At 39.9% G+C, this 19,111-nt stretch overlaps 1 protein-coding gene across 1 annotated transcript in view; it reads right to left on the bottom strand.

The window, feature by feature from the left end:
- LONRF2 (LON peptidase N-terminal domain and ring finger 2) overlaps positions 1 to 19,111 on the bottom strand; it is a 43,681-nt gene that overhangs the window by 22,833 nt on the left and 1,737 nt on the right. Inside the window, exons 2-3 of the mRNA XM_063126267.1 lie at positions 2,526 to 2,644; positions 907 to 1,029 (exon numbers count right to left, since the gene is read on the bottom strand). Of these exons, the coding sequence (XP_062982337.1) occupies positions 907 to 1,029; positions 2,526 to 2,644 (242 nt within the window). The remainder of the gene's footprint in view (positions 1 to 906; positions 1,030 to 2,525; positions 2,645 to 19,111) is intronic.

Here is a 19,111-nt window from a genome sequence, read left to right as displayed (position 1 = left end):
ATAAGCTAAGTATCGTGAGGTGATTTGTCAGGGAGAACCATTCCCATGGAAAAAAAATACAATCTAACTAGTAGTTGGCTTTTAAGATTACAACTGTACACTCATATACTCTACTATGCAAGTCAGGGTGGATAAAAATGCATGTTTATTTTTTTTAAAAAAACCAACACTACATTTCTATCTCATTTGAAAAATAGCAGAGTTTACAATTAAATCTCATCACAAAAGTGCTAAACCAACCTAACAATAAAAAAATGGGCATTCATTTCAGGTTTTTGAAGTTAGACTGGACAAAGTCATCTCATGAAAATGGCTCCATACAGTCTAACTACCAAGTCTTGTTTCTTGAAAGATCTGGGCTTTCTGTTCCTGTTTCTCTGACTAAAGTCACTTGTCCAAAGAAACAGGAAGGATAAGATTGTTGTTCTGTGCTTAAATGGTGGTGGATCTGGGCCAAGCAAGGCAGAGGAACTAGTTAAGACAGAGGCAGTATAGTAAAGGATGGTCAGAGGCAGAGCAGAAAGGAACAGTGGAGTGAACCGAAAAGAAAAAGCACTATTGCATTTGTGTGTGATTTATTCCCTACCGTTCCTAATGTACTACCACATCATTTGCAGCTTGACACAGGTAATGATTATTATGTACTATTTCTTAAATTAATAAAATATCAAGTTACCTAAAAATAATACAGGAAGCATATCTTCCTTTATGTTGTAAATATGATATACTGAGCTGTAAATCAATCTGATTTAGGGACCATTGTTTAAGAAATATATGAAGAACTATCAGTGGCAAAATAGATTTCAATGTTTTGAGTCACCAGTAAAAATGTTATTTAGTTGAGAGCCCAAAACACATAAAGAGACATCACACTGATCAGAAGCAAATTTTGTAAAATTAGTCTACCTTTTGGGCTTCCATCTTCATTGAGCTCCATTCAGGATTTAAGGCAACACAATAAAGAAACTCCTTCAACGCTTCTTCAATCCTTCCTAATCCAGAAAGAGCCTGTGCTTTCACATAATGACCCTGCATGTATACACATTAGAAACTGAATGCAACAAGATTTCCAAAACTATGGGCTGCAGTGTATTACCAGACAACCTATTGTTCTTGCAAGCATTACATTCTTTCAAAATGAAGTAGAAAAAGAGGATATAAAACATGAAGGAAAACTAAATGTTGGATCACGTACAATACGTTCAAGCTGTAGGATATTCATGTAAGTCATCCTTCCACAATTGGGGGTTCCCCAGATGTGTTGGATTACAACTCCCATCAGCCTCAGCCAGCATGGCTAATATGAAGAGATGGGAGTTGTAGTTCAAATATCTAGAAAGCACCAGGTTGGGGAAGGCTGCTTTAAGTCTAATGTTGACAAATTACTGTGAAATTCAAAGACTGATTCCTTAAAACCTTGAAATTACATAATTGAGAATCCTGCAAACACCTTCATGGAAACATCCCCACTAACTTACATATTGATTTAGTGACCAAACAGTTCACAACTAAGAGCAGCTGGGCAGGGATATAAAGCTCTCCAAGGTGAAAATCTAACTCTCTACTGAACCACATTAATTGTAATACAGGATGTATTATTTTATTATTAGATGAATCATCTTGCCTGGCCTGATCAAAATTGTAGGAATATCCTTGTGATATACATCCACACCCACAGATCCTGGGAACGGTGGTCTCTTTTAGACATAGCACTAAACTATGGTTTAGAGCTGTGGTCTTCGACTGATCCAGACCCAAGACCTACCTTGGGCTCCCATACTGCAACATGGGACCCACTTTCACAATTTTCTCCATGCCCAACATGGTGGCAACAGCTTTGCTACAACCCATCTGGACTGACATTTGGGTTGCAACCGACATATTGAAGACCACTGGTTTAGAGTTTTCTGAACATGCCTTAGGCTACCTCTACTTTTCTAGAAGGAAATGATAGGAAGTTCCTGCTGTCTTTTTTAACTGATCACAGTTTACATCATGTCCAAACCTTCACAAACTGTGTTAGCCTTAATAGTTTACTGAAACAAGCCAACTTCAAGCCAAGGTTTATGAAGGTGGCTTCATTCATTAAACCATAGTTAAGATAAATCACAGTTTGTTCATGCTTGGGCATAATGCAAATTGATTTTAATTGAAAGCGGAAGCAAAAGCTTCCCGATTTTCTTCTCATGACTCCCAAAGAACACTAAGAGAGGGGAAAGTGAGTGCACACATCCAAGGCTCATTCACGTGAACGCTAAACAACAGTTTAGCATTATGACCAAACAAGGCCTTCGTTTACGCATTGGCAGAACAGACTTAAATGACATTCAAGCTAAGCAAAACAATTTGCTAAATGCCGAAAGGAACATATATAACGGGGAGAAATTACATTGGCTGAAATGAATGGTTCCAATACACACTTTCATTTGTTTTAGAAACAATTCTGGGTATCCACACATGCAAGCAAAATCTCTTATTTTATGCCCAGATTTTCTTTCTTTTTTGGCAACTTGTCAACAGCATACCTTAGGCCAATGGGGTTTATTTCGGCAGAGCACCTCTGCATCATAAAGGGCTTGTTGATAATTCTTCATAGCTGTACAAAGTTCTGCCCGCTGTGCTATTAACAAACATTTACAAGAAGCTGGAACACAAAGGATAAAAAATATGCAAGTGAAGATTGGTTTATAATGAGTGGTTAATGGAATATTACTTAACAAATTGCTATTTTCTAATTGAAAACTTTTCCAATAAAGTAGTTTACATTTTTAAAAGTGCACATTACTAAAAGCCTGCTGAATGAAGAGAAACAATACTAAAAATTAAAGTGTCTACTATAAATACTGTATTTTTATACAGGCACATTTGAAACATAGCCACTTTCTATTTATTTCTTATTTATGAACTTGATGGTTAAGACACACATCTCTACTAAAAGACTATCAAATTTTTAGAGCTGCGCAGCTAAACGCCTGTTCTTCCCATGATAGTTAAAAAAGAGTGATGGCTACTTTCTTTGAGATCAGCGTAACACCATCTTGTGAGCGCTACAAACATGAGAACATAAACATAGCATTTTACTATGGCTCGTGGTTTTACAGAACTTTTCTTAACATGATTCTTAACATGATTCTTGAACATCTTGAACACACAAATTTCAGGCCATCAGTCTAGTACTGCTTTTTTTTAACCTTCTATTACTATTTCTGTAATTGCTATTGTATTACTATTATACAATTTAGATTTCTAACACATTTCAGCATAACCATTTTCCCCATAAAGGTATGTTAGTTCAGAAAATAAAAGTTACTAATAGATTTCTTAAATTGAAAATACTTGTGATGCAGGAAACACTTCAGAGTAAGTTTTGTTCTATCCTTACTTAGTTTGTTTATTTATTTAGAACATTTTATACATGGCCTTTTCCTCATTTCTGTGGACACTGCGATACAATAAAAAACATGTACACAAAAAACAGCCTCACATTTTTAAAAATAAATAAATGCAACACTGTGCCTTAGCAAATAATACACTGGGGCAGCTACTTTCAGCTTAAGGCACCACCCATAACTACATAGTAGAATTACATCTGTGGAGAAAGGAGATTCTGGCTCAGTTGACATGATCACATCAGCTTAAACAAGCCACTATTGCCTAATTGCCTCCTCATGTTGTCCAAACCCAGACAGCTTGGCTTGTTTGAAGGGGAAAAGAGCCTCAAATAACCCAGCAACAGACCATGGATTATTTGAGGGTTATTTGTTAAGGGCACCCAACAATGGGCCATAATTATTTGAGGATTAAATAACCCATGCTGCCCAGGTTCGGACTGCACACAAGCCACGCCCAACAGGTAATTATGCAACTGGCAAGTACCATAACGAAGCCACTGTGGCTTTTTAAAGCCCTGGAGATCGTGCAAATGGGTCACTGCAAGATTACGATATCACAGCTTTGACTGTTGCTAGAGCTACAGCCCTAAAAGTTCTCCTGCGGCTGATTTCCTCCTTATAAGAGAAAATAATGATTTTTAAACATTGCTTTGAAAGTATACCATATGCTAGTTTTGGTATAATCAGGCAGAGTTAATGCTTTACTTCAGGGGTGGGCAACTTGTTTGGCCTACGCCTTCCACAAGCTCTAGCCAGCATAGCCAGTGATGAGGGTTGTTGGGAATTGTAGGTTAAAATATCTGAAGGGCTACAAATTGTCCAACCCTACTTTACTTAATTGTACTTCAAGAATGTTTCTGTTTCAAGGATCAACAGCCTCAAGAAACTGAGTCCTTTAACTTGAACACATAGATGCAAAATGTTCTAGGCAGAGTACATATCATAGCATTATCCAACTACAAAGAAACAATATCTAAAAGCAGAACTGACATAGTGACCATAGTATGTTCAGCTGGCAGAAGCTAAAATGGAACAAAAGAGAACAAAACCTTCCATAACTGTTCTACACTACCATAACCTTTTAAAAGTTTCCAGGTTACAAGGCAACTTTCAGATGCAGCATGACAAGGCTGGCTTTGTCAAGCAACAAAGCTAATCCAAAGCAGTCACATCATTCTGAGGCAAGAATGGCACAGAGGATGCTTTGGAAAACTACCATTGTACTTTCAACTGACCAAACATCCCCAAACATCTCCTTGATTGAAAATAGTTCCGTTTTTATCGGTCTCAAGCCATAACCAGATGAATATCTTGCTTCTTCTCCAATATACAAAGAATTTATATATTGCCCTCCTCAATTAAGCAACAGGACACAAGTAAAATTAAAAGTCACTTCAGTAAGAAACTACTCATGGACTTCTTTTGCATCTCTTAAACCTTATCCTTTCTCTTCCAAACCTTCAGCTCCTCTTTGCTTTCAGTGCTCAGCCTCCTCACAACATCCCTTCTTCCCACCATTAAATAGGGTCTATGGCTGTTTCTACACCAGCCTGAAAATGCGGGCTGGTCATGGCCGAGTCCCTGTGCATCCAAATGACACACAGGGACTCCCGGAGGCAGGGGGTGATGAGCACGCGTTTCCCCAGGGATAAATAATTCCTGGGAAAACCCTGATTCCTCCCGCGGTCTTGGGACAATCCTGAGACTGCGGGAGGTGTGTGGCCGCCCATCCCAGCTTCTTCCCTCCTCCCCGTGAGTAGCAGGGATTAGTAGAGGGAAGGAGCTAGGCCGGGATGAATCGGGAGTGGGGTGGGTGAGGAGGATTTTTTTTTCCATTTACCTTTCACTGGAGCGCGAGTGCGCTCCATCTCCTGTCACTTTTTTTAAAAAAATATGGCCGCCGCCTCTCACGCAACGTCCCTCCTCCCATCTTGGACCTCGTGCTGGCCATTTGGATATAGGGGATGATCCCGGAAGGAGGTAAGTCCAGGATCGCCCCCCCCTCCCTCTACACTTGTATGGTGTAGAAAGGGCCTATATAGCTTTCAGCCCATTTTGTTACTAGCTCCTACCCTTTAAGTTGCCTTTATTTCCCCAGTGGTCCAAGCTCCCACATTTTAAAACAACACAGTTATAACTAAGGAAAGCAAGCCACACAGAGATTAATAAATGTGCTATCCTAATGAATGGATGAACAACAGGAGTCCCGGAGCCCTTGAGGGACAATGCCCATTACATTTACGACCCACACAGAGGAAAAAGAAGAGTATGGAAAGAGTAGAAGCTACAGCAACTTGCTAGCAGTGCACTTTGGGGGCAGCAATTAAGATCTTAGCCCACCAATCCTCCACCCCATTATCCAGGTGGTTTCCAACAAAAGTAATTGTTGACTAGAGTCTTAATATGTTCTTTGGCAAGTTTTTATCACCTATGAAACCATAAGTTTCATCACATCTAGTCACATCCCGTCGCTTCTTCTGTCACCGCTCCCATGTTGCTTCCTGAAAACAGGAAGTAATTAGCCCCATTCAGGCTGGTAGGAGAGAACAGCAACCAGACTTAATGAGATTTTCCTTCAGTCCTTCATGAAATGCTAGGCAGAAGACAGAAAAAGAAGGAAGACTGAGTGACACCACTGATTATTCAGAATTGTATTTAATAATAATATCATAGGATCAACTGCTAGTCCTTTATGCTTCTAGTGTGCACCATGTCCTACAACAAACCTAGACACAACAGCCAACTAGACTATACAAGGAACTCTGATTGCAATCCTACACATTCCATAGGATTTACTTCCAGGTAAGTGTGTATAAAAAGTGCTTGTTATGAGCGATAAAGCCCTACACGGCTTGGGTCCAGGTTATCTGAAAGACCGTATTCTCCCTTATGAGCCTGCCTGTGCTTTGAGATCTTCTGGGGAAGCCCTTCTTTCAGTCCCACCACCATCACATGCATGCCTGGTGGGAACACGGGAGAGGGCCTTCTTGGTGGCAGCTCCAGTGCTCTGGAACTCTCTTCCCAGGGAAGCTAGAATGGCTCCCTCCTTGATGGGCTTTCAGAGGCAGGCAAAACCATTTTTGTTCTGGCAGGCCTTTGGCGATTAATCTGGGCCGCTATCTGTGCTATACAGGAGGTAGGAGCCACACTACCGCTTTATGGCAGTATTGAAATGCACTGACAACTGTTTGGGCCCATGACACATACAATATACTGCTTTCATACCACTTTTATAGTGTTATATCCTGCTTGGTGTAGATCTGGTCTAAGACTAGGCATCAGATGCAGTCACTGACATGTAATGTTGAATTGAGCCAGTGAGTGGTAGCATTTGTTTATTAAACTGAAAGAGGCCATGACTGAGGTTTAAAGCACAGGTCTTGCATGTAAACAATCCCAGGTTCAATTCCTGGCATCTCCGCCTAGGGCTGGGAAATTCCCCTGCCTGAAATCCTGGAAAACCACAGCGGGTCAGTGAAGACTATTCTGAGCCAGATGGACAAATGTTTTGAATTGGTATAAAGTAGTTTCATATAGTCCAATACACCTGGAGGGCATCAGGTTGAAGAAGGCTGAATTAGAGGTCTGCTTAATTCTTTCCAGTCCAAGCTGCTTTTACCATTGTAGAGGGATAAAAAAATTGAGTACCCATATATTTTCCTGTCAGGGAAAAACAACTGAAAGAGGAGATTTTGAGCAGAAAACACAGCTACAGACAGAAAGGTTATTAGAACAACCAAAACCAAACCATGAAAAAAACCAGCCACCCTGGCTGCATTCAGACAACATGCTAACTCATAGCTCAACAAACAAAGCCCTATGAAGAGAGACGGAAAGAACCGGGCATGTTTAGCCTGGAGAAGAGAAGATGGAGGGGAGACATGATGGAACTCTTCAAATACTTAAAAGGTTGTCACACAGAGGAGGGCCAGGATCTCTTCTCAATCCTCCCAGAGTGCAAGACACGGAATAACGGGCTCAAGTTAAAGGAAGCCAGATTCTGGCTGGACATCAGGAAAAACTTCTGGCCGTTAGAGCAGTACTACAGTACATTCTCGTCTGTATTTTATAAATCCTTTACTCAGCCATACAAATACAACTGTATTTGTATCACAACACTTCTATCTTTTATTCATTATTTTTCCAGGGCTTAAAATTCTACTAAATGCTATAAATTAAACAGATTAAATAAAAAAGTACACTACCAGAGTGGTTCCAGCTAATAAAGGGTAGACTAACAATATTTGTAACCAGAAGCAGTAAAATGTCAAGCCAAGCTGACACACAATTTTGTAATACTCCGTATCTGCCAAATGCCTTCACACAGACTGTCTCGGGTGTGCATGCTTTGTCTGCCCAACAGTAGGAAAGCTGGCTATCATTTACTGCAGGAAAGGAAACTTTCAGGAAGTATATTAGGAAATGGCTGACATTCCATTATCAGGAAGATAAACATTTTCACCTGGAGTGTGTTGAACTTGTGACAAGGTTTGGGATGAAACAGTCCAGTTCACTTATAAACATGCTCTATATAGATTACTAGTAGATTAATCAAGTGTGGAATCTATTTCCCTTTTATCTCAGTTGTAAAATTCCTACTTGCCTTTAATAGGTCCGTCTGACGCCTACACTGTACTCTTTTCGTCGCCAGCTGAAGACCTTTTTATTCTCTCAGTATTTTAACACTTAATTTTAACTTAAATTTAAATTTTACTGTTCTAACTCTGTATTTTAATCTTATATCAATTTTGCTGCATGGTTTTATCCTGGTTGTGCTTTTTATACTGTATTTTGTATTTGTGTTTTCAACCTGTTGGTTGTTTTATTATGGTTTTAATTTTTGTGAACCGCCCAGAGAGCTTCGGCTATTGAGCGGTGTAAAATTGTAATTAATAAATAAATAAATAAATAAAAGGAAGGGTGACCCACCCATGTGGTTGAAACCTTTGAGCTTAATTATACATGCTTTACTAGAAATCAATAGAACCCAAAAGTGTGCAACTGGATACACTGTTAGCATTCATATCAAAATGGGTCAATGATGTAATCTCAGCTTACCTATATTATTATTATTGTTGTTGTTGTTGTTGTTGTTGTCGTTAAAAATATTTTAGTCAGCCCATACATTGCCTTTCCATTAAAAGAAATCAAAGCTTGCAACGTATTAAAAAACAAGTGTTTCAACAATAGAAAATGACAAGAAACATGAATACAGCAGATAAAAACAAAGAAAATTCATTCTCCAAGGAGTTACCAATATAACTTCCAACATAACTGCACACTACTATCATCTGTGGTCTTTCTTCCCGTTTTGAAATACTATAATTTTAGAATTATATTCTTCAGCACGGTAGTCCAATTATATGAATTTCAGCCTGGGCTAGTTGGATTCAAATCCAACCTCCTCTACAGGCCACTTCCTAGCCTCAATTCTTGCAAAATGGGCAATATATTAATCTACCTTACCAAGATACTGGGGAGCGGGGGGCTAGAAAGCACTTAACACATTAGCAGTGCCTTCCTATGCACATATATTCAAAAATAAGACCCACGGAGTCCAATAGGACTTGCTCCCACGTAAGTATGTATGGGACTGCAGCCTAAAAGTGTTTATATATCCTAACAGTCAGTTCTTCTACTTCCACTACACTCCATTGTGTGTGGCATGATGAAGAGTGATAAAATGGAGAAATGGCTGGAGGGCTGCTCTCCTTTGGCACAATGAGGTCAGAATCTGGACATCCAGAAAGATGTGAGGAAGCAGGGAGTGCTGTGCAGTGCACTGTACTGCCTACCTTTGCAGTGGTTCCTTCATTCCAAGCATGCTAGGGCTGAATATTTCAATCCCAGTGTGCCAGGGAAGAGGCATGAAAGCAGTGTATCCAAGCACTGCACAGTTAGCTTCCCAGTGGCTCCCTTTTCCTGTGGCAATGATGCCATAGTGCTCCTGACACTGGGATCTGGCAACACCAGATTCCTGGAAAGAGGGAGCCATTAAAACGGCAGGTAGTGCTGTGCGGTCGCCTTCAGCAACAGCAGAGCCGAGGTAGTTAATACAGATATACTAAAATTATTTTTAAAAAAAGTCAACACATTTTTTTTACTTTGCCTCATAAAGTTGAGACCTACTGACAGTCTCTAGGTAACCATAACTCCCACTGCATGATATCCTTCTGCGCACGTATACTAAACTAGAACAGCTGGTTTCAGAGACGACAAACATGATGATTTTGAAAAGGAGTGGGATGATCACTTCCTTTCTAAAGGTCGCATCATCCCGTTTCAAAGCACCAAACGTATTTGTTTGCTTCTCAGTCACGTTTAGCCGGTAGAAGAATAACTTTAAATCTCCGATTGCCAATTTTTACTGAAAGTAGCTGATAGACTCCTAATTCCCGCCCCCGCTCCCCACAGCTGCCTTGCTTTGGAATGGGGGGAGTAGCACAGAAGACAAAGAATTAGTAAATGCAGAGCTCATTCCCTTGGCTATATAAACCAACCTTGTTTAAAGTCGCTTGCTCCTATCAGATGAACAAACAATACTAGGAAAGATGTCATGTGCATGCCTTGATATGTTTACGAAAACCTTGACTAAGACCTAGATTAAGATAAGACATGCTTACTAGGTCAAAGTATGCCAGTAGTCCTTAGTCTGGAAGGCATGTGGGACATCTTGCCATTACCACATGAACTGTGTTCACAGACAGTATATCAAGGCAAACAAGAGACGAAGAAAACAACATTATATAAGCACTTTTAGCTTCCGGGTTATATATTAACCAAGACTTTAGGGGGAGGGGGAAATCTTTTGTTTATCCTTTTCCCCTTTTCTTGTGAAAAAGAGGCAAAGAATACAATGGAAAGGAAGTGGGGATAGAGGCAGATTAAAAACACTGGGAGCCAAGCTACATCTTCCAGGTGATGGAAAATGTTGTTCTCTACCCCAACTATGAAGCAAGCCAAACCATTCAAAAGGGGGAGGATCATGATGGCAGTTGTATTCCAATCTTCTGCCATTAGAAACCAGGAGACTGCCTTAGACGGTGACAAACTCTTGAAGGCTTCATGCAGGGGTCTTTCCCAGCCCTACCTGGAGATGTCAGGGACTGACCCTATAACCTTCTCCATGCAAAGCAGGTGCTCAATCACTGAGCTACAGCCTTTCTCCTTTGTTGGCTGTGAAGCAGACTCCTGCCTGCAACAGACAGCAGCAGAGAGAGATGGGAGAACTCCTGAGCTTCAACAAGTTTCTGACCTGATGAAATGCCAGAAGTGTAGGCACCCTCGGATCCAAACCAAACTACATTATAGAAGGGGAGGCTCTTTGTCAGTCCAGCATAGTACTCTCCACTCTGTCAGCAGCTCTTCAGGGCTTCAAGCAGAGCTCACTTATTTATTTATTACCTTTTTATACCGCCCAATAGCCAAAGCTCTCTGGGCGGTTCACTTGCCCATCATCTGCTCCCCAAGAACTCCAGATGTGACTGGGGATGTCAGGGCAGAACCTACCACTTTCTGCAATGCAAAACATGTGCTCTACCACAAAACAATAATGCTACCACTAAAGACTGCTGGCGGTTAGTGCTTACACTTGCAGCTGAGAAAAAGAAGAAGGAAGCACATAAGGGGGGTTATATATTGAGGTTGCTTTAACTATGGCCTTAGCTAGACCTAAGGTTTATTCTGGGGTCGTCCCTGCCTGCTCCCGGGATATCCTGTGTGTCATTTACATGAACAGGGATGACCTCGGGACGATCCCGGGATAAACCTTAGGTCTAGCTAAGGCCTATATTTCCTTTCTGACTATGTAAAAGAGTTGAATGGTCTAGCATGCTAAAGGACAGCCACGTGCCTGTCTGTATAAAAGAAGTGACAAATCCATTTCACAAATAATTAATTTGCAATATCAGTACTTCCCTATCCCGGTAAAGGAACGTATTTACATATGTGGTGGGAATGTAACTATGTTCAAAAATTTTGGAAAATGGTGTTTTTGGAGATTGAAGAAATTGTGGAAATGAAGATAGAACGAACACCAAAAGTTGCATTACTGTCACTATTTGAAGATTTTAAATGTAAAAAGGAAATCAAGGTATTGATAACGGATTTGCTGACTGCAGCAAGATTGATTGTAGCTAGGAATTGGAAGATTCAAGGGGAATATTCTATTGAAGAATGGTATAAAGAAGTATGGGATATAGCTATTAATGATAAATTGACAAGTAATATTAAATGGAGAAGAGGTATAGCTAAATCAAATGATTTTGAAGGAATTTGGAAACAGTTCCTAATATTTGTGTTTTCTAAAGGAAGTGGGAAACCACCAGCAGAAGAAAGTATGAGATTCTGGAATCAGGAATGAGATCCCGAGGTGGGGGGTGCACTTCTATGTTAATTTTGATTATGTATTTAGATAAGAGATTATGTATTCAACGTTTCAATATTATGTAGTATGTTGTTGTTGTTTTCTTTATGAGACGATGTAATGTGTATGTTTAAGTATTGTAGAAAAATAAAATTATTAAAAAAAAAAAAGTACTTCCCTATCCCAGTGCAGTATGCATGAAAGTGTTGCGAAAACCACCATTCTGAATCAAAGCAAAGCCCTCTCCCCAATAGCAACAGCTGAAAAGTGAAATATCAGAATTTCACTCTTTGTGAAAGTAAAGCAGGCATATCAATGTTATGTAGTAACTCCAGGCATGTATAACAGTAACAATGCCCACTACCACCAGTGTGCAATTTTAGCCGAACTTTCAAGATCTGAGCAAAACTGATAGGCATTCCAATGAAAAATACCTTTCTTTGAGTGCCTCTGTGTTCCCATTAAAGAAAGGAAACCAGATTTAAGAACAAAAACTACCCACCTTCCCATATCTTATTTTTATATATCCACACCACTTTTTCTTAGGCAACAACACTCCAAATAAAGAAAAATCTACCTGCACATCTTCCCAAAAATAAACAGGATGAGAGGAACGGATATGTTGTTTCTGAACTACTAGGCATATAACCTTACTCCAATATATTTAAGTGCTCCTGGACAGTATCATTAACTTGGCTTTGCATGTTCCTTGCCCGTTTTGATACTCTGATACTGTTCTTACCTCAAACAACAGTGTCAGCAATACAAAGCAAAGCTGCAGTGAATGTCAGCTCCTGAAGTAGTTCACATACTGAGACACTTAAAGCAAACTAGGTGAGGGTGGGGGGAGAGAAACCTGAGAGAAAAGAGCTGCTTGCTATTCCAGCAACAGGAATGCCTGCTGGGAGACACAATAAAAGTCCAAAGTACACAAAGCTGTCTAGGAATTCAATAGCTAGCAGGGGGCCTATTTATAGCAATTTACGTGGAAAAAAATCAGCAAAAGTCAGCAATTTTCCTAATACTATCAGGGAATCCTGGTACATTTTCTATTCAAGCAACTCCTGTGAATCATGCCAGTTACAACACTGGGAGCATCCCAGTGTAACTGGAATTCTGCTATTTCAAATGCAGTCCTCCCAAAACATAGTTTATTCTTATTTTGTTGTCTGGCACAGACAAAAAAGCAAGAGTACTGGAAACCCTTTATTTCTTTTTGTTACACCAGGTTTTCTCTTTTCCATTTAGATTTTGAAGTCCAGGATCTAGAACTGTCCCCAATCAAGCGCTTTCTACCTATTCCCTACTTCCCTAAAAATCTGTTCTCTCTTTCTACTGCCCCACATTACTCATAATTACACATAGCTTAAAATTGGAAGGAAGTGTCATTTGGGAAGCCTGCTGCTGAATAAGTCACATTACAATGGTATTCTCTCAAATTGCATATGAGGAGAAGCTGCTGCTTCTGGACCAATCTAGAATTACATTTATAGAGATGTTCTGTTTAATAACCCTGTTAAAACTTGTAACCAGTATAAACTGGTTGCTGAAATTCCCTTGTGTTCTCTCTTCATTAATTATTTCAGAATGCTTCTGAAACTATCAACATTTTTTTTACTGTTTCCATCATTTTCAAGACCCTGAGCTGTATCCAGTGGTCACTCACCTGAGAAAGTATCTGACAGCAAACCGGGAGTAGAGTAATTCTCAGTGAGTTTTTCCTCCGCTCCCCTTTCATCACCAAATCTACTCTGGAGTCCCCAGCACTCTGCAGCAGATTGGGAACCACTGGGCCAATGGATCGTGTCTGCCAATGGAACAGGGAGGAGGTGGTTTTCTGTGATTCTTCCTCCAGTGTCATTCCCTAAATCTGCTCCAGAGAGTACCCTGATCCCCTGTAGCATATTACGGGTGGGATGGATTGCCAAAAATTGCCTCCCTCCCCATTCCACTGGAAAACTCATTGCATCAGTGGAGTGACCATCAGTGGATACAACTCCCAGACCCTGTTGGATTTCCTTTACCATCTTTACTTCTTCTCCTTCACACACGCACCCTCTTTTCCCTTTCCCACTTGGTTCTCCTGTCTCACAATAAGAGAACCCACCTCTATGTATTTGACTAACTCTCTCGCCTCCTCCAAATCTCTCAACAAAATTCAGGCTCTAGGTCTGGATCCTATCACTTCTGGGTTCCAAACCGCAACAAGTGCAATACTAAAGCCTACACAAATTCAGAAAAAACACTGTTACAGCATACCTCTGTGATTTAAAAATTGGTTACTATGAGATGAATACTTTAACAGAAAAGTGATCTTAAATAAGCAGATTAGCTTAGTAAAAAGGGGGAGGGGAGGAACACCCTTGGAGATGTGCACTGATGGTTTTTCTTAGGCTTCTCCTTATCCCCAGTTTTACTTCAACATTTTCCATCAGAAGACCTTCTAACTTTCCCTCTGCTTGTACAGTCCTGCAAAAAATTATTATGAATCGTTCATAAAGATGACCATTTTATTTTCCTATGGTGTGTGCATATAACCACTTAATAAACATGCATTGTCCTACTAAATTCTGAAGAAATCATACATTTCTGTACCAGATTGGAAATACAGGGATACAGAAGGGGAATAGAAAGTTTCTGCTCACTACTTGGTGGAACAATACAAATAACCAATTTACTAAGGGATTTAACACACACAGTAGAAAACTGCCACTTAGTAAATGGTTGTCTGAATTCCCCCTCATTATAAGATTGTTCCATAGGATAATTCTGAGAGACAATGCAGACTCTAGAAGCTATTAACAATGCTTGCTGAGGTCTTTAGTAAGACGTGTCTATAAAACATTGTTTAAACTAAGCATATGTTGTAATGGAATTATATTAAAAGTGAAGCATCAAAGAATTTTAGAAATGCTTTCAATGCATCAAAATGCAGATTTGGCAATTTACCATAACATTCTTAGTTATGTATCATAGAAGTCACATCACTTGGAAGCAGTGCAGGCCCTAATGACTGTTTAAGTGAATCCTGAACCACACTAGAAACTGGCTTTACTTCTCAACTGAAGAGTCTTCCCTGTATTCTGAGTTTGGCAGGGAAGCACGATTAAGAAAATATCACTTCTGCACATTCATTTGGATTTTATTTTGAGTAGGTCACTAGATGCCATATTACATTTCTAGATGTATCCTTAAAATGTTTTAAATGTTCACCAAAAGATGTATGGTGAAGAATGTAACAAGCACACCTATGCAAACACACAGGCATCATACAAGTTCACTTGTCATGGGGTTGTGATTACTTGCAGCTCCCTGCTGAGCTTACACTTGGTGACAACCTGAGCTTTCCTTCCGTGTAATGTGTGGAGCCCTTTTACACCCATACACTTTGATTCTTCTAGCTGACTGTTGCTTTGCAATGTGCTGCCCATAAGCCAGCAAAGGTTGGTAGCTTTGAATTACACCCTAACTAGCAATTTTAGTGGCTTAAATCACTGTGGATATTTTGCCACAGCGAGGCTGGAGATAACAGTTCTAATGTGTCTTTTACTGTCTATTGTCTCAAAGCAGGAACACCAACGCATTTTATATAAGGCCTTTTTCGTCATAGACCGGAAAAGGCTTTTCTCGAAATGCTGCAGGATGAGTCATAAACTGCAAGGCAGAAAAGCATTTCACTGTTGATAACTGATGTGATGGAATTAAGCCATCCCTTGTTTTCCATTTTATTCCATTTACCAGACTCCTGCCACACACTTTTAAAAGTACAGGCTCATCTATGAGGCAGGATAACATGTAAGAAGCTATCTTACATACAAAAAGTAGCTCTAATCTCAATGTTTAAACGATGTTGGATAATGCTGGTGCAAGGCTTATTCATCTTGTCTAACTGACACATGCTGGGACCCATCTTTTCCCACAACTAGTAATCAAATGACTAACTTCCTCTGTTTGGCCCACTATCCTTTGCAAATATTTATATATAACTTGTACCTCAGAGGAGATCTCTACAATTGGCAAGCAATTCAATTTTCAGTTCTTGCTACTGAGGAAGGTCTCTGTTTTCATTCATCTAACAAGGAGCCATGTCTCAGGAGCTTTGGGATTAGGACTTTGAGCCAAACTACATGTTACTGTTCACAAGTAGCATGCAGCTACCTCTGTTCTTTTTTGCTTTCTCGGTTTAGAACATAGGGGGGGGGAAAAAGCTTCCATCTGAGTGCTACATATTAGAAGTAACATTTAGTTTGATCTTTAGCCTAGGGAATTATCTAGGGTCATGAATGACCAGACCTCAGAGCTCTCTTCAGGACAAAAGAAGGAAAGAGGGGACATCAACTTCTGCAACAGGTAGGCCCTTTTGAATTATCTGGAAAGGCCAGGCCTGGCATAAATGCAAAGAACCTAACCTTCTAACCTTACCTGGCCATATCCGGGAATGGACAGGAGGCATCCCAGGCTGAAGGAACACCCATCAGGTTTGGATTCAGGTGCCCTTGCCAATGGTTCCGACTGGCCACTGCCCATCTTGGAAGCAGCTTAGATAGCCATGTTATTTTCTATGATTAATTAGTAGATCTCTCCCAAAATATTTATTTATTTATTTATTTATTTATTTATTACATTTTTATACCGCCCAATAGCCGAAGCTCTCTGTAATTTCTTCACACACTTCTAGTATGGCCTCTAACCATAGTAAGAATAGTGACCAATGCATTACACTTGCTGGACACGCCACTCAACATTGTAAAAACAGCTTCAAGTTTATGAGTTGAGTAACCTCATTCATATATCAGCACTTTGCCACAAAAGCATTTTAAAAGCTTTTAACAACCTGCTCTCCAGTATGACTGCTAATATTTAAGCACCACTCCATTGTTCATATAAGCACTTCAGAGAAATTGTGTTTTAACTGTCACCCTAACATGAGTTAATGGCTTTGCAGTAAGAGATGGCTCAAAGAATCACTCGCTAAAGAGAGACTGGCCAATTCAAGGGGTTTGGGAGTGGGTAGTGGGTGAGCTTCCTTTTAAAAAGAAGTTTCTAAGGATTTCATAGATAATAGACTTCTGCTGAGTGCTAACCAAGTGCTTTCTCAAGTTTTATACCAAAGATTGTTATTGCAATAAATAAATAAATCTACATCTGATTTCAAAACTGCCAAGTGCAGCATTTGTTTTTTAAATACTATTCCACAGTGGGTTGACACTGCCAAAGGAGGTAAATCAATTAAACCAACTGGCTTTACTGGTTTTATAAAGATGAACTTTTACTTTCCTTTTGTTTTGGGGACACTAACTTTAAGCCATTATGATGTTCATGACACAGAGGCATATGATTTAAGAAACTTTTCTTGTATCAGAACTTGCGTATGCATATCCAAAATCCCTGTATACCAGGGGTGGACAACCTGTGGCCTGCCAGCTGTTTTGGCCTACAACTTCCATCATCTCTCATCATTGGCTATGCTGGCTAGGACTGATGGGAGTTGTAGGCCAAAGCATCTGAAGGGCAACAAGTTGCCCACACCTGCGGTGTACATTGCACAATAAACAAATAGTAAATACTATGACACTGGAGGAAAGTAGTGGTCTGGCTAAATTAGACAGGACAACTCGGAGACAAATTCAGCACTAACAATTCTCTCTACTAGGAAGGTTTTTTTGTTACATCTGAGCAGTTGTACATACAATATATCAAAATTAGCTACTGTAAACAGCAAAAATGCCTCTCCCCATATACGTGTTCTTCTTGGTGTATTAAGATAGTTTGGAAGAAGCTTTTAAACAGCTTGTCAGAAGAGAACCAGCAGTACCTGCTGGCATTTTCAAAGGTCATGCGGACCTGAAAAAGTATTAGAGTACAATAAGCATACTCCCAAGCCCTGAAGCATAGTATTCCAGAATGCTCCTGACTCAGTAGTGTGTGCAGCAGTAACATTATAGGAACTTTCACTCTGGTGCACCAAATACATTCTATTCAATTGGTTTCCTTTTCTTATTTTATAAAGACTCTAAAAAGGTCTCAAGATACGCAAGGTCAGAATACTGGAGATCTCACTATATTTTGCAATCAATTTTCATGGTCTGGTCTTACAATAAAGTTATTGGACTAGAATCCCACTACTTAGACTTTAGACCCATTGACATGAATGGGACTCAATCCCATTCACTTCAATGGATCTATTCTAAGTAGGATTTTAGTTGGATTCTACCCCTGGTATCCTGGGTAAAGGGTTCTGAACAGGTTTCACTCTCTCATAGTGACCTGGTTCTCACATAATGGCAATTCCTGTTTTGTTTAACCCAGAAATTGCCCATATTTATTGGGAGCAAGAAAACTTGCTGTCTTTCGCACACTCATTGCTTCTGCTTTCAAGGATTCTTTCAATTCAATAATTATTCAATTATTTGAATTCAGCTGTTATTGTGACATCTGAACCTGGAAGCTCTTATTGTTTAGGGTTAACAACAAAGAGTTAATCCAACCACAAACAACGGGTTAAGTCTGGATTGTTTAATCCTAAACCACCCAGAGAGCTTCGGATATTGGGTGGCATAGAAATGCAATAAATAAATAAATAAATAAATAAATTAAACAGCCCAGACTTTTGGGGTTCAGACATCATGGCAACAACTCAAGAACAGGCATTCCTGTATCGTTAAATGAAATCAGAAGCAACAAGTGCACAGGAGGCTGCGTACTCGCTTGCTGCTGCTCAGCCTGACAACTCATGGTTTAAATAACCCATGGGTTGTCATTACGTGTGAACAGGGTCACTGTGTAACAATGAGTATAGGTGGATTGTATTATTTGATTCTGATGTTTTCACCTGCATTCTCAACTTCTTCAATTGCCTTGACTTGCATCTATCCAAGTGTTAATACCTTGTCAGCTATATACACTGAACTTTAAAATTCCTCACAAAACATTGTAGAGCAGACAGTAGATGTGTTCCTTGTCTACTTCTTCTGGGGGATGCTTACCCTGGATTTAGCAGAGAAGCATCCTGGGGTTGTAATTGTCAGACCTAAAAATGCTATACATTCTATGCAACTCTTTGGCTGCTTCTGCCATGTACTCTGTGGAAGCGATTAACCCAGTTTGTCCTCGCTGGTGAAAGAGCCCACCAACACAAGTGAGTAAGTAAATGAACCCTTTATCCAACACATCCTTTTCTTCCCCTAGCACACATCCCCTCCAAACTTTCAATCACAACTGTGCCTATGCCATGGAATCCTGAACTGTGATGGGATCCACTTTTTGTGTTCCTTCTTTTGACTTACATAATCACATTGCAGTTGAGGAGAACAGATATTTGTCCAACGCTTACCCCAATCCCAGTTTGCAATGG

Source organism: Elgaria multicarinata, chromosome 5 (assembly GCF_023053635.1).
Source record: "Elgaria multicarinata webbii isolate HBS135686 ecotype San Diego chromosome 5, rElgMul1.1.pri, whole genome shotgun sequence".
NCBI lineage: Eukaryota > Metazoa > Chordata > Lepidosauria > Squamata > Anguidae > Elgaria > Elgaria multicarinata.
This window is presented reverse-complemented; position numbering and strand designations above follow the sequence as displayed.